Consider the following 21,957-nt stretch of genomic DNA (forward strand, 5'->3'; position numbering starts at 1 on the left):
GATAGGATGTCAATAGAGTCCTCATGCAAATCAAGTAAGAAATTGCTAGATTTGGAGCACTGTTCAGTGATAAAATTTCTCACAAAAGAAGGGGAAAAGCCAAAAGAGATCATGAACACATGACTGCAGTTTATGGTGAGCCTGCTCCATCTTACAAAGTAAAATTTTGGAGCAAGCAGTTTTAGTGGGGTAGAGAGACCATTGAAGATGACTTTCACACTTTTACAGAAATCTGTAAGAAAGTCAAGGATTTAATTTTGTCAGATGAATTAAGGTTTCCCATATAGCTGAAGAAATGGGCATCTCGGAAGGTACAGTTAGGAAAATAATTCATGAAAATTTGGATATGTCCAAGGCTAGTGCAAGATGAGTTCCAAGAATGCTGACACCATGCTTGGAGATGTTCCATGAAGACCAAGATAATTTTTTTCATCATTTGGTGACTGGAGATGAGACTTGAGTTTATACAGAGACCTTAAGTCCAAAATGGAGTCAATGCAATGGAAGCACAATTCATCCCCCACCTCAAAAATGTTCAAGACAGAAAAATCTGTAGGCAAAGTCATGGCAACTGTCTTTTGGGATGATGAAAGACTTTTGCTTCTGGAGTTCATGCCACACAAGACAACCATAACCAAGGAGAGTTAATGCCAACACAACGATCACTTTGCGAGAGTCAATCAAGGAGAAAAGACAAGGAAAACTCACAGCAGGCATGCTGCTGCTTCATTACAATGTGCTGGTGCCCATATCGTGACAATTATAGGCTACCATCTGAGAATGTGGGTTTCAGCAGTCCTGACCAGGTTCCCTCGGATTATTTCCCATTCTGAGTTTTGAAGAAATTTCTCCATGGACAGTGGTTTTCAAATGTTGAAGACGTCAAGGAAGTTGTAATGTCCTAGTTTGAAGATCAAACAGAAGAATTCTTTTCAAAGGGGTTAAAGTCATTGCAAGAAAAGTGGATGGAGCTATCGGAGGACTATACTGAAAAATAAAACAAAATGTGTTTGAAAACTTTTCTTTCCTACTGAGGTAGATAAATTATTGAATGCCTCTTGTATAACTGAAAGGAAGAAAATTCTTAATAGAGATGAAATGCTAGTAATTGTAAAGGTTGTGAACACTAATGCAGTTAGCAGATAAGGACCATTGAGCCTACCTAGTAGTATCTGCTTGCTACGTCACTGAAGACACTAGTTTATTTTAGGGCAGTATTTCTCATGTATGTATTGTTCTGTGCATACCAGGTAGCATGATTTGTAAGCAGGTGCTTTTTCCCTTGATCATATCACCAAGTGTTAGATTTATTTACTAAAGTGTGTTACTGTGTTAGGGCACATTTTTAATAAGCAGGTCGTATTTCATAAAATGTGACGTGGTAAATAAGGCTTGTTAATGTGTGCTAATTCACGACAATGTGGTACCCCAGTTCAGTAAATCTAGGCCTGTTGTCCTGAGTGTGTTTGAATTCTGTCACTGTTTTGGCTATTTTTTCCTGTGTTGGTAAGCTGTTAAGACATTCACTGCCCTAACAGTAAAATGTGCCTTTCCATGTCCTTTTGTTTTCTCCTTAGTCATTCTCTGACTTCTTGTGCTTGTCTTCATGGAAAATGTTGCCTTCTTATACTTCTGTTGAACCCTAATTTATTTTTAGGTCATTCCATATCAAGAGGTCCAATATTGAAAATAATCCCCACTTGACTTCCAAATTGAATACAGTTTTGTGTGGCTATTCCCTACATCCTCAAATGAAACCATGTAAAATGTTTCAGCTGAGCTATTGGTTTGAGACCCAGAAGCTGTTGAATATAGGTCATTCTCGGGGTACTGTGCTTTGCCTAACACAAAATTGCAACTTTGTCCAGCCACTACAGCCCAACAAAGCTTCCAAGAGAATTGAAATTGTGTGGATTAATACAACTCCTGGCACTAACTTCATGTGCAAAGTTGATCTACAGAGCCCCAAGCTCTCCAATGAATGCCTTAGATGACCTCATAACAGTCATCTGCAAGCTAATATCTCCCACCAACAAATTTTTTATTTAAAACATTTCTTACCACCACATATCAACCGTGCCACAGTATTTTGAATCATCTGCAAGGCCTTATGCTGTGAAGATGTAATCCCTAAATAAAGTGCATTGCAATAATACAACTTTGCAATGATTATGGTCCGTACCACCATCCGAAAGTCATACCCTGTTAACATCGGTTTGCGTCTACTCAGTACCGTATTTTCGCGGATATAACGCGCGCGTTATACGTGATTTTACGTACCGCGCATACCCCTCGCGCGTTATATGCCTGAGCGCGGTATAGAAAAGTTTTTAAACATAGTTCCCACCCCGCCCGACGCCCGATTCACCCCCCCCAGCAGGACCGCTCGCACCCCCACCCCGAACGACCGCTCGCACGCGCTCCCACCCGCACCCGCATCCACGATCGGAGCAAGAGGGAGCCCAAGCCCTCTTGCCCGGCCGACTCCCCGACGTCCGATACATCCCCCCCCGGCAGGACCACTCGCACCCTCACCCCGAAGGACCGCCGACTCCCCAACAATATCGGGCCAGGAGGGAGCCCAAACCCTCCTGGCCACGGCGACCCCCTAACCCCACCCCGCACTACATTACGGGCAGGAGGGATCCCAGGCCCTCCTGCCCTCGACGCAAACCCCCTCCCCCGAACGACCGCCCCCCCCCCAGAACCTCCGCCCGTCCCCCAGCCGACCCGCGACCCCCCTGGCCGACCCCCACGACACCCCCACCCGCCTTCCCCGTACCTTTGTGTAGTTGGGCCAGAAGGGAGCCCAAACCCTCCTGGCCACGGCGACCCCCTAACCCCACCCCGCACTACATTACGGGCAGGAGGGATCCCAGGCCCTCCTGCCCTCGACGCAAACCCCCCTCCCCCCCAGCCGACCCGCGACCCCCCTGGCCGACCCCCACGACCCCCCCATCCCCCTTCCCCGTACCTTTGGAAGTTGGCCGGACAGACGGGAGCCAAACCCGCCTGTCCGGCAGGCAGCCAACGAAGGAATGAGGCCGGATTGGCCCATCCGTCCTAAAGCTCCGCCTACTGGTGGGGCCTAAGGCGCGTGGGCCAATCAGAATAGGCCCTGGAGCCTTAGGTCCCACCTGGGGGCGCGGCCTGAGGCACATGGGTCGGGTTTGGCCCATGTGCCTCAGGCCGCGCCCCCAGGTGGGACCTAAGGCTCCAGGGCCTATTCTGATTGGCCCACGCGCCTTAGGCCCCACCAGTAGGCGGAGCTTTAGGACGGATGGGCCAATCCGGCCTCATTCCTTCGTTGGCTGCCTGCCGGACAGGCGGGTTTGGCTCCCGTCTGTCCGGCCAACTTCCAAAGGTACGGGGAAGGGGGATGGGGGGGTCGTGGGGGTCGGCCAGGGGGGTCGCGGGTCGGCTGGGGGGGAGGGGGGTTTGCGTCGAGGGCAGGAGGGCCTGGGATCCCTCCTGCCCGTAATGTAGTGCGGGGTGGGGTTAGGGGGTCGCCGTGGCCAGGAGGGTTTGGGCTCCCTTCTGGCCCAACTACACAAAGGTACGGGGAAGGCGGGTGGGGGTGTCGTGGGGGTCGGCCAGGGGGGGTCGCGGGTCGGCTGGGGGACGGGCGGAGGTTCTTGGGGGGGGGCGGTCGTTCGGGGGAGGGGGTTTGCGTCGAGGGCAGGAGGGCCTGGGATCCCTCCTGCCCGTAATGTAGTGCGGGGTGGGGTTAGGGGGTCGCCGTGGCCAGGAGGGTTTGGGCTCCCTCCTGGCCCGATATTGTTGGGGAGTCGGCGGTCCTTCGGGGTGAGGGTGCGAGTGGTCCTGCCGGGGGGGGGGGGATGTATCGGACGTCGGGGGGGGGCATCAGGCTTTCAGGATGGGGACAGACCTTCAAGGGGGGACAGGACTTCAAGGGAGGACAGTGCACGGAAAGTCAGGGGGGGTGAACGGAGAGTCGGGACAGCGCACGGAAAGTCAGGGCGGGCGAAAGGAGAGTCGGGCAGCATGCGCGTTATATGCCTGAGCGCGGTATAGAAAAGTTTTTGTACATATCATCGTGATTTCTGCGCGCTATACCCCTGTGCGCGTTTTACAATGGTGCGCGTTATATCCGCGAAAATACGGTAATCTTATTTGAAAGAATGCTGATTTAAGCACAGCCGGTACTTGAGTCTGCATGCTCAATGTTGAGTCTAACCAGAACCCTAGAATTTTCAGTTTCTTATGTATCATAAGGTTTAAATCATTCACAGCAATGGGCCATTGCGGATTTTCACTTTCCCTATCAACATCACATCTATTTTTGCCAAGTTTAATGCTAATTTGTGGGCAGCCATCCAATCATTCACGGCCGTCAAACATGTGACTCTCCTGCAACTCGTGTTTCCAATCCTTCTTAGAAATGAAGAATTGTGTATTGTCAGCATATAGACGATAAGTAACACCTAGTCACTGAAACTGTCCCAGTGAGGCCATATAAAGATTGAAAAGCAAAGCTGAAAGTACTGATCCTTGTGGCACACCTTTAGACACAGGTCCAGTATTGGACAAATGACCATTGCTCTGTACTTTTACTGAGCAATTGTGAAAATAGGAGATAAATCATTGTAATACTCCTCCTTCAATTCCTATCTCCATCAGAGTTTTTAATAAAATTTCAATATCAAGTGTATCAAACGCTGAAGACACATCAAGAGAGACCATCCTTCCCAAACATCACCGGAGCACCAGCTGATTTCATAACAATATCAGACCTAGGCTTCCACCAGATCATCTGCTCAACCACCCACACAGTGGGCCATACCCTTGACCTAGTCTTCACACAAGAAGACCAACCCAGTGAACCACAAATCCAACACTACACTTCCGAACCAGTACTCTGCTCCGACCACCACCATATCATGTTCAATCTCAGAAACTTGGCTACAAAACCCCAAACCAAGGACACCACCACCTCACTCAAGACACTCAACCCTAACTTGACCTAAAAAACTATCATTCGGCATCTTGGAAAGAGCCTAAACGACAGGACCCGAACCAATACCCATTGAAGAAGCTGCTTCAAACTGGTCAAGAACCTGTATAAAAACCTAGCAGAAACCAAAGTTATAAAATCTGACGCTTGCAGCTTCTCCACCCTCTAGTTCACAGATAACCTTAGAAAAAAGAAGAGATAACTAAAAGAAACTGGTGCAGAGACAAAGGACAAAGCCTACTGGAAAAAAAACTGCTAGAGGAATACAAACTATCCATCAATGATACAAATAAACTTACTATACCAATCTCCTACAGAAAGCTCCAAATAGATCAAAGAACCTCTTCACACTGACAAGACTTACTCACAGCCTTGCAAGGAAACAAAATAAATCAACAAACCAACCTGGACAGTGAAACCCTCTCCATCTACTTCCAAGAAAAAATCGATTGCATACACGCCAATCTTGATTCGACATCTCAAAATCCAGCAAATGCCCAGAACAACCCCCCCCCCCCCCAACCCAAGAAAACCTAGAACCGAAAACCTTGATCGCTTTGAACCTGCATCTCATGACGAACTAGCAGAAACAATCACCAAACTATGACCCTCTGGATCCATCCTCGACCCTTGCCAGATGGATCTCCTGGTGTCCACAAAGGATGCCTTTGTCAAATCGATCCTACCTATAATAAATTCCTTTGTGCAATTGGGAGTGGTACCACAAAGCTGAAAATCGGCAGTTGTTAGGCCAATCTATAAAAAAACCACTCTGGATCCAAACTTAGCAACTACAGACCAGTCTCCAACCTTCCCTTTGTCTCCAAAATCCTTGAAAAGACTGTACTATTGCGACTCCAAGCCTTCATTGACAGATGGAACACACTCTCCCCAAACCAATCTGGCTTCAGAAAATTCCATAGCACAGCAACAGCCCTAGCGGACATTATCAATGACTGCTGGAACATAGTAGACAAGGGAAACGACCTCAGTGCCATTGATCACCCCGCCTCCTCGCCAATACTAAGATCTACTCTATCGCAACCCAAACCAATAAAATATGGAGTACTACTATATAAACATCCACTCATTTTTCTGATGACATACAACTGTACCTACCGCTAAGTACAAACTGAGAAGCCCAAATATCCAAACTATACAACTGCTTCTCGGAAATAAAAGCCTGGATGCCTTTTGATGATGTTTTATGAAGTGTAGGATTTGTTTTAATAATTATTATGTTTGTATTGTCAAATTTTATGTATGTTGCTTATGTAAACTGTGTTGGATTGTAGGTTATATGTAATATATAAATTTTACAACTAAATGCAGTAAAAACCGAATGTCAATTTTTTGGGGATCAACCACCTTGATGGCTAAAGACAAAGTAAGCAGCCTAGGGATGATACTTTCGCTCTCCGACCATATCTCCCAAGTAGTATCTGCCTAGTTCTACTACCTCTGGCAGCTAAGGAATATCAGACATTACTTCTCAGAACCGGACTTCTCTCAGCTACTTTACGCCTTTGTTCTCTCCCGTATGGATTACTGCAATATGCTCCTAAACGGACTCGCAGCATAAAACAGCCATCGACTTCAATGAGTCCTGAAGAATCTCCACATACGAGTCCCGATCACCCTGGTGTTGTGCGCTGCCCACTAGCTGCTGATCGACAAACAGTGTATTTTCAAAAGCCTAGTAATGCCTTCAAACTCTTCTACAACATGGTACCGGCCTATATGGCCTTCAAACTTCTGCCCTATGCTCCAAATCAACCGCTCCTCTCGCAAGATGAAAAATGATTGTGTGCCCTCGGGATGAGCCCTCTGTCTTGATAACGCCTGAAAAAGATCTTACTCGTACTACCTACCACATCTTTGGAACAAACTAAGTACCCACATTAGATAATTAAAAGGTCTACTGAGCTTCAGGAAGGCAATAAAAACTCACCTTTTCCCCTGATCTTCTAGAATATTTCTATCCAAATTCCCCTAATCTGCTGACAAAATGCCCGACCCTCCAGTCTCTAATGCTTTGTCCCGTGCTAGACCATACCATGTTTTCTCTCTCAGTGTTTTTCCACACCTTGTCATACTGTTCACCATCTTTGTCCTAATACACTAGACCAGGGGTGTCCAACCTTTTGGCTTCCCTGGGCCGCACTAGCTGAAAACATTTTCTGCACAAACACACAAACGCTGCAGCAAGACAGAGGAGGGAGCCGGCAAGATGGTAAACACTTGGGGGCAGCAGAGGAAAACACTGCATCGCCCTCGACTGTGGCCGCACAAAATACTTCATGGGGCCGCATGCAGCCCTCAGGCCACAGGTTGGACACCCCTGCCTAGACTATACTTTACTATACACCATATTTACCATACTATGGTTGCCATACTATGTCTACCATGCTACAATCTCTCATACCATGTTTGCCACTCAGTGTTTACCGTACCATGACTTCCATGCTATATATGCTTGTCTTACCATTTTTGCCATGTCATGTTTCACTTTGTCAGCCTTGCTTGCAATACGATGCCTGCCGTGCTATGTTCTGCCATTCTACACTTACCATGCTGTGGCTCATCATGTTATGTCATTTTATGTATCACCATACTTTAACGATGGTTTCTTTGCTATTTTATACCATACGATGTCTGAGTGTGATGCTGAGATGATAACTGCAGCCTCGGCACCCTATGATTGTGGGTTCAGGCCTACATTGTTCCCTATGACCCTGAGCAGGCCACTTGGTACCGATGTCAGAGGGAAGCCTTCAGGGTCAGCCAGGGATCCCTGTTACTCCGGAAGCACCCTGGATCTCTCTCTCTCCACTCTGTACACTGGAGGAGGGGATCATAGAATGGTGAGATGATGAAGGCAGGGAGATGGGCACAGGGGAAATACTAGAAAAGGACATATGGGAGACGGTCTATTAATTATTCCATGAAGTTGTGTAAGATAATTGAAATGCTGATCAGTAAGGCTAATAAAACTCAGTACAAGATTTCTTTATAACTGTAGGGACCCTTTTACTAAAGTGTGTTATGCTTGTCCCTGTTAGGTGTAAAAACCTATTTTAATCACATATTACTGTATTGTCATTAAAACATATAGAGAATACAGAATATGAATTCGGAACACCAATTAATTATAGAAAAAAAGACATAGACAACAAAGGGAGGGGGGAGGACTGTTATACTGAAGTGCAAACAAGAGAACCCCAACACGACCTACAAGTAATCTGGGGAAGGCTAGTTGAAACAAGTTGATCTTTGGGGCGGATCTCTGAATTTGTGGTAAGAGGCTTCTATGCGTAAATCTCTAGATAAGGAATTCCATAGGGAGGGTACTAACAAGAAAATGGCTTTTCCAGCACGCTAAGGCCATTTTTTTTTTACTGTAGCTGGAAAATGACCCAATTTTCTATTTTTCCTATTAATGGCTTTGAACTAATGTTGCCATTAAAAAGAATTACCAAATGAACACTTACTAATGCCTATTTTGTACATGGTAAGGGCTCATGTGGTAATCCTGTGCTAAGCAGTTATGCCTACTCTCCACTCCATAGACATGCTCTCTCCAAACAATATATTTTTTTTTTGCATGTACTTAGCACGCACTGATTTGAAACTTACTGCAGGATGCCTGAGCACATCCTATAGCAAGCCATTTTAAGCTGTGGTAAGCGCATGCTAGCCCCAGGGTTCACAATGTAGCTAAAGAGGAAACAAAATGGATTTTTTCCTTAATTTACAAGTTTCAGCATTTCATTTTAACTTAAGGCCCTGTTTATAAAACTGTGGCGAATGCACCAAAGCCCATTCAGTTCCTATGGGCTTTGGTGCATTTACCTCGGCAGCATCACTTAAGAACGTAAAAATAGCCTTACTGGATCAGACCAATGGTTCATCCAGTCCAGTATCCTGTCTTCACGGAGGCTAATCCTGGTCACAAGTACCTGACAAAAGCCACAGCTTTGTAAAAGGGATTCTTAGTGTTTGGGACTCTGCTGAAATTAATCCAGTAAGCAGTGATGCTCGATCACATGCATTTATTCATGTAAATTTCGGACCATATATTCAGTGATCCAGCAGGCAGAGATAAAATTGCATAAACGTGCTCTGTGGAATATTGCTCTCATATAATATACATGCTAGTATAAGGACTTGTACGTTGTCTTTCCTTCCGCCTTCATTTAACATTTGCTGACTTGTGCTTCTTTATGTTCTGGCATGGTGCAGATATATATATATATATGGCATGGTGCAGATATATATATATAAAATCAAATACTGTGATGGTAAAAAGTGCTCTCATGAATTACTTTGTTTATTGAAAGCTTCTATACCGCTACTAATGACTGGAAAATATAGTCTGTCTTTCAAATTATAGAATTGCAGCTTGGTAGAAGTTTGCTTAGAGCATGTGATATGTAGAAGGAATGGCATTTTACCCATAGATATGGCCTGCATCTCCAGCCAATAGCATGATTCAAATATATTTAATGTGATTGTTTTATCATTAATTTGTTTGGATTTCTTATCTTTAGATCTCTGCTTGAGCCAACTATGTTTAGTTTAGTTTTTCTCTCATGGTATATAGCAGCAAAAGAGATGTCATTTGTAGCAAAAGTAGTCTGTTTTGCAGAATTAAATCTTGGCAAGATCCAGTTAAATTGAATCGTGTTCAGATTTTCCATAATTGATGTGCATCCTGACATTTTAATATAGGAGACTGAATTTAATTTTTAGACCTATGCTTTAATCATGTTTAAAAAAAAAAATCTGTTTTATTGATTATTAGAATTCAGGTACAATAAGATTAAACTTTATTTAAAATTCCATAAGTGTCTTATCTATAGCAAGAGCGCCTGTTGAGGAGGGATGCCTTCAGTGGTTCATCTATCCACATGCATGTCTGTACATTAGAGTGATCTATGCTGCCCACTTCTAGGTGGCACTAATACTGTTGATGTTATTGGAAAGTGGGAGTTAGTGCCACTGATGCTTGAAACATCTGCTGACTCGTTGCTGGGAGAAGCCACAGAAGGAGTGCACACGGAGAAATGCATTTTTGTGTAATGGCTATAGTATGCACTTAATCATTTGTTTACTTTTTGTGATGAAACATTTAAGAAGTAGCGTGCACAGATAACTTATGTGCATTAATTTGAAGGCCTTACTAAAATTCTGTGTTTCTATTTTGGGCACGTGTAATAATAGGTTGTCATTGTTGTCCAAGGTTCTGTGCAGCCAAATGACTTTAGATTACTCACCATTAATTCTATTGTCCTGGAATCTTGCATGGCATTTAACATGGATAACAGTACAGTTATGTAACATTTAGGGACCGCCTTCTGTGAACAACTGAAAACATTATATAAGTAAAATAGATTTATAGGAAACTATGTATAGGAATTACAAAACAAGCAGAATATTTTATTGGTAAAGTGATAAACAACTGTACAAATTTTACATCTCCTGCCTCGTCCCTGACTTGCTAAACCAGCATTTCTACAGTACAGACTTCAAAATGTTTAATGAGTTTATAATCTGCTATTCTTGTATAACTTCTTTATTTTTGTGGACCACGTTGAACTGAAAGGTATAACGGTATACAAGTGCTTTTTTGTTATGTTATTTTAAAGTTGAAAAATGTTGCATCAATTGCTGCATTCCTGGTCAAATTGATAAACATCATTGGTAGTTTTTGTACCAACTAGCACTGCTTTCATACAGAGATCCCTACTCTACTTATATGCATCTCCACCACAGCGTAGCTCCCATGCCTCTCTCACACTCGCTCGTATCCTCCTAATCCCGGTCCTCCCAATCATCCCTCTGCCTACTCATGGGGATTGCACCGTAGTCTAACAAATTTTATTTCTGTTCCTCTCTTCCCTCGTTCCTACATGCCCTTGTGCCCTGTGGAACGCCCGCTCCAAATCCAACAAACTTACCTTTGTCTATGACTTTTTTATTGCTAAAAAGCTCCACCTGCTAGCACTAACTGAAACCTGTATCTGCCCTGAAGACTCTACTTCAGCTGGTTCCCTGTGTCATGGAGGTTACCTTTTCTCACACACGCCTCGCCCAGATGGTCATGGAGGCAGTGTTGGACTCTTTCTCTCATCATCTTGTAAATATCAACCACTTCTTCTGCCTCAGTCTCACTGTTCTCCTTCATTTGAAGTTCACTCCATCCATCTATTCACCCCCCCCTGTCTCTGAGTAGCATTTATTTACTGACCCCCTGACAGATCCTTGTTCTCCTTCCTCACTGAGTTTGACTCCTGGCTCTTCTTTCTTGAACCCTCATCTCCCTCACTTATCCTCAGCGACTTCAACATCCATGCCGATGACCCTTCTGACTCCTATATGTCCAGGTTTCTCACTCTAACGTCCTTATATGACCACCAGCTGTGCTTCACCACCCCTTCTCACCAGAAAGGCCACTGCCTTGACCTCATCCTCTCCTCCAACTGCTGTATCACCGAATTCTGCACCTCAGATCTTACCATCTCTGACCATCAGCTGTTAACCTTCACAACTCATCACTCTCCTCCCCAACCCCGACCGATCACTACCCGTATGTTTAGGAACCTCCAGGCTATTGACCCTGACATGCTCTCTACCACTGTCTCATCTCTCCTTTCTACTACTATGTCAGGCAAGTCTACCGATGAAGCTGTCCTCTCCTATAACTCCATTCTCTCATCTTCTGTCGATACCCTTATCCCTCCTGTTTCCCGTTCTGCTTCCTGTCCTGTAAGATGTGCCAAACCCCAGCCCTGATTGACCCCCAAAATCCATTACCTGCATTCCTGTGCCTGAGCTGCTGAACGTCTTTAGCTTAAATCCCGCTTGCTTGCTGACTTCATCCATTTCAAATTCATACTGATAATGTCTTTCCAATCTACCCTCTTGCTTGCCAAACAGGACTACTACAACATTTAACTAATTCTTAGTGCCACCCCTCGCTGTCTCTTTGCCACGCTCAACTCTCTACTCAAAGAGCCCCCGCCTCCCATTCCCTCTTCACTCTCCCCCCAGACGATGGCAGAGTTCTTTCATGACAAGATTCACAAGATCCACCTTGAAATCTCAAACATGTTGCCTCCCCCACCACCCCTTCTGACTGTCCACTCTATCAACCTCCCTTCAACAACCCTTACGACCCTTTCTTCCATTTCTGAAGTTACAGAAGAGGAAACTGCTCACCTTCTCTCCTCCTCCAAACCCACCACCTGCTTCTCTGATCTGATTCCTACCTGCTTACTTGGATCCATTGCTCCCGCTATAATCCCTCCCATCTGTCACATCCTCATCCTTTCATTCTCCACTGCTACAGTTCCTGATGTCTTCAAACATGCTGTAGTTACACCCCTCCTTAAAAAGCCCTAGATAGACCCTATATCCCCCTCCAACTACCGCCCTATCTCCCTCCTCCCCTTCCTATCCAAACTACTTGAACATGCTGTTCACCGCCATTGCCTGGACTTCCTTTCTTTTCATAATATTCTTGACCCGCTTCAATAGGGCTTTCGCCCTCTTCACTCTACAGAAACTGCCCTTGCTAAAGTCTCTAACGACCTGTTCCTTGTCAAATCCAATGGACTCTACTTTATCCTCATTCTTCTTGATTTGTCTGCTGCCTTCGACACTGTTGATCACTACCTCCTTCTCGACACGTTCTCGCTGGGATTCCAGGGTTTTCTCTCCTGCGCCTTCGACACTGTTGATCATCACATCCTTCTCAACACATTATCCTTGCTGGAATTCCAGGGTTCTGCTCTCTCATGGTTTTCTTCCTATCTCTCTTGTACCTTCAGCATATGTTACGGTGGATCTTCCTCCGCCGCCATCCTGCTGTCTATTGGCGTACCCCAAGGCTCTGTCCTGGGGCCTCTCCTCTTTTCCCTATATACCCGCTCTCTTGGTACACTGATCTACTCTCATGGTTTTCAGTACAGTTTAAACTCCTCTTGCTGACTTACAAGGGCATTCGCTCTGAAGACCCCCAATATCTCTCCTCACTTATCTCCTCCTATGCTTCCCCCTATGATCTCCGCTCATCAGGCAAGCCTCTCTTATCTGTACCCTTCTCTTCCACTGCCAACTCCAAACTCCATCTCCGTCCCTTCTTTCTTGCGGTATCGTTTGCCTGGAACAGGTTGCCTGAATCAATACGTTGTTCTCCATCCCTGGCAGTGTTCAAATCCAAGCTAAAGGCCCACTTTTTTGAAACTGCTTTCAACTCTTAATTCCCAATCATTGCTGTCGGATGCCTATACCCACTATAATCTCCTCAATCCTGAAATGCCCTGTCTAAATTAGATTGTAAGCTTGTCTGAGCAGGGACTATATTGTATGTTAAAATGTACAGCGCTGCGTATGCCTTTCAGTGCTATAGAAATAATAAATAATAGTAGTAAATAGTTGGTAAAAAGATAATTTAAAGAAAGGCATTCTTAGAACTGCATTGTTTAAATTTGTTTCTCTGACTAGTACAGACTACAGAATTTAGTTATATGGCATCCTACTTAAGGGGTCTTGTAAATAAAAAGTAAAACAAAGTAAATGTATGTTAGTATAAAACAATAATAAAATTAACAAAATGATTATACGAGACCATGAATGAAGCAAAATAAATCTTAATGAAAACGTAGACAGTGCAGTAGGGATAGTTTGCTGAACCAAGGGTCTTCCATCTGCTCCCACCCCAAAGTCCCTCCATCCTTCCATCTGCTGCGGAGCCTTGCGCATGATCAAGGTCTTCTGGCTCCCGCCCTCTCATGAGATTCTCAGAGAGGGCAGGAGCTGGAAAATCTTCAGCATGCACAGATGCTCAAGGCCTAGCGTAGAACATCAGCATCGGGCTCTTTCATCACCAACGCACAGTGCTGCTCAATGGGGGGAGGAGGTGGATAAGCAGCGTGAAGGGAGGACAGCAGCGCTGGTGGCCTGGGGGGGGGTGAGTTTCAGTGGAGGATAGCAGTGCTGGTGGCTTGGGGAGGGTTGGTGGGGAGGGTAGCAGTGCCAGTGGCCTGGGGGGGGGGGGCAGGACTATCGAGTGGGAGGACGGCAGCCTATTTTTTTATGCAACCAGAAACTACATTTATCTACCAATTCTCATGGGTGCTGGTTAACTGAAAGTCTACTTAGAGATTCCAAGGATCCTAATCTTGAGACTTCATTTTTACAGATTTGGACTCATGAGAGCATGAGCAGTTTGTAAGAGTAGATAATTTTGTAGTTTGGAATTTTTAATGTTATGAAACTGTTGTAACATTTTAAATGTATATTATACAATGTTCTTTTATCGCAACAGGAATGCCTAAAGAAAAGTATGATCCCCCTGATCCACGAAGAATGTACACGATTATGTCCTCTGAAGAAGCAGCTAATGGGAAAAAATCACAGTGGGCTGAGCTTGAAATAAGTGGTAAGAGCACTAAATAAAAAAGAATCCTTACCTAGAATGATAGCTAATGTGATGCTTATAAAAATTGCATCCTGAATTTTATTTTGTCCACTTTGCATTCTTAATTTTAAATAAGTTTCAAGTTTATTAGGATTTTATATACCGCCTATCAAGGTTATCTAAGCGGTTTTTACAATCAGGTACTCAAGCATTTTCCCTCTCTGTCCCGGTGGGCTCACAATCTATCTAACATACTTGGGGCTATGGAGGATTAAGTGACTTGCCCAGGGTCACAAGGAGCAGCATGGGGTTTGAACCCACAACTCATATAACATTTCTACAGTAGTTGACCCTTGAGCATCTCTCCCGTTGTTGTGATTTTGCAAATTTAGCAAGTCTTCGCTACTCTCCGCCAACCTCATTTACATGAGTGGCTCGCTCTTTTTAATTTGCTACCAGAACAGCTGCGATAGCAGCCTGTTTTTTAAGAATCTAGGTTTAAGTGGAAGGACCAATGTCCTGATCTCTCAACAGCTGTGATAGTTTAAGAGTTCTTTAAGGTTTACAGAAGTAAAAGTAAGTTAGTGCTGATATTTTGAGTTTGAGACATTGCTAGACATGTTTATGTTCATGTCTTTCATCTTGAAGTATGGCAGTGTACAAAAAAAATATACATAAGATTGTCTCTATAGGACAAAACTGATTCTCCTCTTGATGTCAAGACAAACAAATAAAGCTCAGTTAACAGGCCATGCGGTGCATATCTAGTGCTATGCAGCTTTTTGTTTATTTTTAAGCTATGACTACTGATGATACGCATCAGATATCTGTGAAATAAGCTAACAAAGAACATTGTAGAGCAGTGTTTTTCAACCTTTTTATACCTATGGACCAGCAGAAATAAAAAATTATTCTGTGGACCGGCATCTGTCTGTGGACCGGCGGTTGAAAAACACTGGGCTAAGTCGTGGGCCAGACCCCGCTCATCTCTACCCAATGTCCACCCCAGACTCCGCCCCCATAATAGTACTAATTGCACCTTGCACGTCCCTTGCCTCATCTGGAAGCCTTCCCTCTGACGTTGCAACGTTGCAACGTCAGAGAGAAGGCTTCCGGTTCAGGCGCAGGATGCCCATAGGAGCCACTGCCCGTGGCTTTGTGCGCTGAATCAGTTAGGAAGAGGGAGCTGTCTCGAAGATAACGCCGCATCGATCGCACCGTGGACCTGCGGTTGAAGAACACTGTTTGGGGCCTGATGCACATGCTGGCCCTGTGGACTGACAGGAAATTTCTGTGGACCGGCACTGGTCTATGGACCGGTGGTTGAAGAACACTGTTGTAGAGCATTCATGTTTGACTAGCTGTTTCTTTAAAGATATATAAGATGCGTAGTGATTCTTTCTGGCAGGATCATTTAAACAAATAAACTTCTAGAAGCAGAATGTGGTGGATCAAGCTTAATTATAATTTGTAAAGGACCTTATAAAAACTGGTTTTATAGGTGAGAAGAATTGGAATATGGAAGCCTAAGAGAACCTGTCTAAACATATTTTAAGCGATTAGTAAATGCCACTCGGGCAAAAAGAACCAATTAACCCAACAACACACTCTTCTATTCTTTTAAAGCATGCAATACAGGAGTAATTATATAAGAATTGTTAAGTGGGAGGGAAAAGCCTTAAATCACCACCTATGAACCAAAAAGGTTAATTATAGGTAACATTGGGATCCAGGAACCTCATCGGTATGAAAAACCTCCACACTTACTAATTTTCATGCTTTGTTTAATGCATATACGTTTCAGTCCTAGTTTAGATAACAATCCATATAAATCAAGATACAGTGGTACCTTGGATTACGAGCATAATCCGTTCCAGGAGCATGCTCGTAATCCAAAATGCTCGTATATCAAAGCAAGTTTCCCCATAGGAAGTAAGGGAAACTTGCTTTGATATGTTTCCACCCCCCACCTTCCCCCCCCCCCCCCGAACCGGAACCCTCCCCCCCCCCCCCCGCGATCCAGCACCCCTTGCCGCCATCGGGCACCCCCCCCCCCCGGCCGCGACCTGAGGTCCCCCCAATCCATCCGAACCCTCTTCTTACTTTTCTGTAGCCTCCGCAGCGGCACCAGCACCAGCATGTCCTGTGCGTGGTGCCGGTGCCTGAAGATCTGCTTCCTGTGCTGGGCCTTGAGAGTTCACGTTCGATGTGAGAGTTCACGTTCGACGTGAACTCTCAGGCCTTGCACAGGAAGCAGATCTTCAGGCACCGGCACCACGCACAGGACATGCTGGTGCTGGTGCCGCTGCGGAGGCTACAGAAAAGTAAGAAGAGGGTTCGGATGGGTTGGGGGGACCTCAGGTCGCGGCCGGGGGGGTGCCCGATGGCGGCGGGGGGGCCCGATGGAGGCGGGGGGGGGGGGGCGTGCTGGATTGCGGGAAGGGGGTGCCGGTTCACAGGGGGGGACGTTCGCAAATCGAAGCGCACTCGGTTTCCGAGTCGCCGATTTTGCGAATGTTTTGCTCGTCTTGCAAAACACTCGCAAACCGGTGCACTCGTAAACCGAGGTACCACTGTATTTATCTCAACACTGAAGAACAATACCTTTACATACTTTGAATGCATTGATATTGCACATGTTGGTAATCCTCTGTAAAAGAAGTTATTTTATATTACCACACTGCTATGAAGCAGTGCACTTATTTTTCTTCACCGCAATGAGCATACAGTGTGGAAAGAGCAGAGCCGTAATTGCTGTCTTGAACTTCATATTAATTTTAGATGTATAAAGAACTATTTCTTGAATTATAGCTTTGGTTTGTCATTTTGATCTTTCAGGGAAAGTTAGAAGTTTAAGTTCATCTTTATGGTCGCTGACCCATTTGACAGCATTGCACATCAGTGACAATTTCTTATCGCGCATTCCTCCGGATATTGCCAAGCTTCACAATTTAGTATATCTGGATCTGTCCTCTAATAAAATTCGCAGTTTACCAGCAGAGCTTGGGAACATGGTATCACTCAGGTATGTGTATTAAACTGTTTTTCTTTTGGTTGTAACTTTTTTTAAAAAGACGTGTTAACTGTGGGCCAGATATATTGAGCATTTACCCCATCAACAGAGAGTTCTATAAATAAAATGACCCACTACATCTTAACATACACTACTTAGATTTCATTCTTGCAAGGAGTCACATAAGATATTTAAATATTATTAATTATTTCTTTATTAATTTTCAATTTAAATCAAGCTTACCACTTGTACAGAAAGCAATAGTCATAATAACAAAAAATCATAAAATAATTTAACATCCAACAAAAAAAACATTATTTAACTATTTATGCTCAAGTCCTCATACTAGATCCAAGTTTTAGAATTAGCGAAAAATTAAAGTTAACAGAAATTTTTAGCAAGATGCAAAAAGCTGAAGCACTGAAAATGAGATCTCATGATTATATTAGGGTTCAAGATATTCCTCCATCCAGACGAGACATTGCTACATAAGTTATCAATTGAGATGGTTCAAAGAATACATATTTAACAGAACGGTAACACACTATACATTTACATGGATGTCTCAAATAAAAGGTAGCCCCCAGAGATGTAACCCCAGGTTTCAAAAAAATAAATTCACGTCGACGCTTCTGTGTCTCCCTTGTAAGATCAGGAAACATCTGTACTTTACAACCAAGAAAAAATTTTTGTCTATTTTTAAAGTAAAGTCTTAATAACCATGTTTTATCTAACGGAAGCGCCACAGTTAGAATCAAGGTTGCTGGTAATGCTTAAGAAATTTAAATATAAAAGAGCACCTCTTTAAAACCTAGTCTGTCAAGAAACGTAGGCACCTTTTATGTAACGACTAAATATGTGCATGTGTTAATGCAAGCCATAGAACTAGTGTAAATATGCTTAGATGGGAATGTACATATATAAATAATCTATAACATTTTGCTCAAATGTGTTCCATGTCCATTAGAATGCCCACCTACAAAGTATGTACCATTAAAAATAGGCAAAAGGGAGAAGGAAAATCCAACGTGGTCTGCAGAAAACAACGAACAGACTGCAGATGATGTACAAGATGCAGGCGTAGTTTATTAATAAATGCAGTAACATATACAACCTTATAGCCAACCAAGGGACCCGACACGGTCCGTGTTTCAGATAACACGTCTTCCTCAGGGGTCCATGGTGGGTAAGGTATAAAGCAAACTGCATAAAAGATAACAAACACGCCAATAACGATCAAATGGGGTCAAGCAAGTCTTGCGCAGTAGCAAAAAAAGACTTGCTTGACCCCATTTGATCGTTATTGGCGTGTGTTTGTTATCTTTTATGCAATTTGCTTTATACCTTACCCACCATGGACCCCTGAGGAAGGCGTGTTATCCGAAACACGGACCGTGTCAGGTCCCTTGGTTGGCTATAAGGTTGTATATGTTACTGCATTTATTGATAAACTACGCCTGCATCTTGTACATCATCTGCAGTCTATTCATTGTTTTTTTTCATTAAAGATGGGCACATACTTAACAAAATAGCATTGGCATTTACTTATAGAATTACCCCTTGAATGGAGAACATTTCTTTGCTATGTATAGGCCCTAAATAATTTTATGCTTAGTAAGAAATTAAAAAGGCACATATTTTTTGGGCACATTTTTATGCACATATGCTGTATTTTGGACAGACCTTTAAAATTGTATACATATCATTTTGTAATAGAAATATATGTATAGTTCAAAATGTTTTCCTCTTGGCATTTACACCTGTATCAGTTCATGACAGTTAACTGCTTGTTTAGACATGAGGTTTGTGGATTGAGGGAGGAACTGTACTTTCACTCTGGGTTGCAAGACAACCTTAAATAGCGAAAGAGGCAATTTGGACTTTGACTCTAATTGTTTCTCCTTGGATGGGCAGTTTAGCAAAATCCACTTCATGTACCTGAACAGAGTCTAGAGGGGTTATGGTGTGATCCAAATTATTTTTTTTATTTGTCTATTTTATTCTGCATGCAAGCCAGAAAGCTATCAAAACGGTGCACATTCAGGTATAATAAACATTTTCTGTCCCTGGAAGGTTCACAACCTAAGCTTGTACCTGAGGCAAAGGAGGGATTCGCCCAAGATCACATCTTTTGAGAACATAAGATTAAAACCAAAAGTAAATAAAGCAAAAACGAAACAAAAGTTCACGACATTTTGCTCCCCTGGTTCATAAGAACTGGGACTAGTTCCAAAGGTTTCCAAAATGTTTCCATACAATGATTGTTTTTCTAAAACTGTTCTCCTGTGACTTTTTGTAGGTGGTAAAAATTATTTTTCTCATCTAGTACTTTCTATTTGCAGCACTAGCTCGAGCTCTGTAACAAATGCAGACAAAGGTACTGCTGAATGTAAAACCTGACCAATAAGATTACTTTTATAGAAAATGAGCATTTGTTTTCTTTTTAACATTGTTTCTGATTCTGAGCAAGGTGACTTGTGTTTGATCCTTGCCAAGGTTCAGAAAACAAGGAGAGAGTAACAATATGTGTGTGGTGTTTTTTTTTTATTATTAACAGGAGAGTTAATTGTGCAATTAACTCCTTTTGAGCCAATAAGCAAGATCACAAATTCCGATAAAACAAGATGTCAAATTCACATCAATAAAAACAACACAAGAAGTAGAAATCGCATAAAAGATGACAAAAACCAGCTGTTCAGAACATTTGTGTCTACTAAGACAACAAAAAAAATCAGAATTATATCCAGAAAAGAGCAATAACCAAATAATACCTAGATGAAAAGGGAAAAGTGTTTAACCTTCCTAAAGACAGAGAAGCTAAACTCTAAGGGCCTGATTCTCTAAAAGTGCGTCCTGATTTTAGGCAGCTGTAGGCATCCTACAGCTGTCTAATCAGCCAATCGGGATGCACGTTTTTAAAAAAAAAATGCTCCCCAGGCAGGCCGCCTATATTGAAGGCGAGGCCCGCAAGACACCTAGGCCCTGATTCTGTATAGGACGCCCGGGAGAGGCGTCCTATTCAGAATCGGCCTAAACTAAACCCCGATTCTGTAACCGGTGTCCATGTTACAGACACGGGTTAGAGAATCGGGTTAGATTAGACACGGCCCGCTACACTTATCGCGGCAAGGGATCTCTCTGCCGCTATAAGTATAGCGGGCCGTGGCCCCCTGACCGATCGCTGGCAGGAGGGTGCCCAAACCCTCCTGCCCGAAGACGCACCCTCCTCCCCGACACTACCGACCGCCCCCCCCCCCGACATTACCGATCTCCCCCCCCCCCCCCCCCGACAATATTGGTCGCTGGCAGGAGGGTGCCCAATCTCTCCTGCCCGAAGACGCACCCCCCTCCCCGACACTACCGACCGCCCCCCCCCCCCCCCACATTACCGATCTCCCCCCCCCCCCCCGACAATATCGGTCGCTGGCAGGAGGGTGCCCAATCCCTCCTGCCCGAAGACGCTAACAACCCCCACTCCACCAAACCTGTTCTTACAGATGGGTCTTGCACGTCGAGCAAGCAGGCACGCCTCGTCGAAATGAGGCGGGCCCGCCCCTTCCTGGCCCATCCCGCCAAAGCCTAAGGCCTGATTGGCCCAGGCTCTAGAAGCCTAGACCAATCAGGCCTTAGGCATAGCGGGTCCGCCCATCCCTACTAAGTCTAAGGTCTGATTGGCCAATCAGGCCTTAGATTAAGTGGGGATGGGCGGACCCGCTATGCCTTTGTAAAACAGGCCCTAAGCCTTCATGAAGGGGCTTTAACAGAACAGCCCTGCTTTGCTACTTAGGTGTAGTAAGGGAATGTTAAGTGATCTTGTATTTTAAATGCTTGATATTTACTGTACACTTGTTGTAAATTATAAATGAATAAAGAATTTTAAAAAAAGGAATGTTTTAAAGGCAAACTTAATGGAATGTCTTAAGCAAACAGAAATGTTACAGATGTCATGGAATATGCAGTCTGACATTGCGAGTCATTTCCTAATGGCATATATTAAGACCCATAAACTTTTAAATTTGCCCTACCATAGAATTGGGTATCGATGCAGCATATATAAAATGGTGGAAATAGAATCACTACAAGTTCATGTAAATCTGTCGTTTTCTCATGACATTGTGATTTTTATTTTGTTAATAGGGAACTCCATTTAAATAACAACCTATTGCGAGTTATACCTTTTGAACTGGGAAAGCTGTTCCAGCTTCAAACGTTAGGTCTAAAAGGTATGCTTTATATTTAGTATTTTTATTTGTTAAAAAAAATTCTTTGCTGCACATTCTTGCCATTCTTGGCAGCTTCTAATATTTGAAGAATGGGTTAGGGTTGTTTGGTAACATTACACTGTAAGAGTGTTACAGCAGGCCTTTAAAATTTCTCTTTGGCTTTAGGAACTAGCCCCAAAACGTACAAGCCAGTGACTAAAACCTTCTTCCCTCCCAAGCCAAGAGGGAATGGTTATTTCTTCTGAGATGTTCTGCTGCTCCTTTTTAAGCCATGATTATTAAGGCTGCTTTTCCATTCTGTGTCTGACAGCTTAGTAAATCG

The 21,957-nt window shown here is 43.9% G+C and overlaps 1 protein-coding gene across 4 annotated transcripts in view; it reads left to right on the forward strand.

The window, feature by feature from the left end:
- The window catches only part of CNOT6 (CCR4-NOT transcription complex subunit 6), a 64,393-nt gene that overhangs the window by 1,669 nt on the left and 40,767 nt on the right, over nucleotides 1-21,957 (forward strand). For 3 of the 4 annotated variants that reach the window (XM_033926987.1, XM_033926988.1, XM_033926991.1), the window contains exons 2-4: nucleotides 14,307-14,420; nucleotides 17,238-17,424; nucleotides 21,550-21,635. In XM_033926987.1, the coding sequence (XP_033782878.1) occupies nucleotides 14,307-14,420; nucleotides 17,238-17,424; nucleotides 21,550-21,635 (387 nt within the window). Of the gene's footprint in view, nucleotides 1-7,320; nucleotides 7,840-14,306; nucleotides 14,421-17,237; nucleotides 17,425-21,549; nucleotides 21,636-21,957 lie in introns of those variants that run through there. The other variant, XM_033926989.1, reaches the window with a different exon arrangement.

This window comes from Geotrypetes seraphini, chromosome 18 (assembly GCF_902459505.1).
Source record: "Geotrypetes seraphini chromosome 18, aGeoSer1.1, whole genome shotgun sequence".
In the NCBI taxonomy this organism is placed as follows: Eukaryota; Metazoa; Chordata; class Amphibia; order Gymnophiona; family Dermophiidae; genus Geotrypetes; species Geotrypetes seraphini.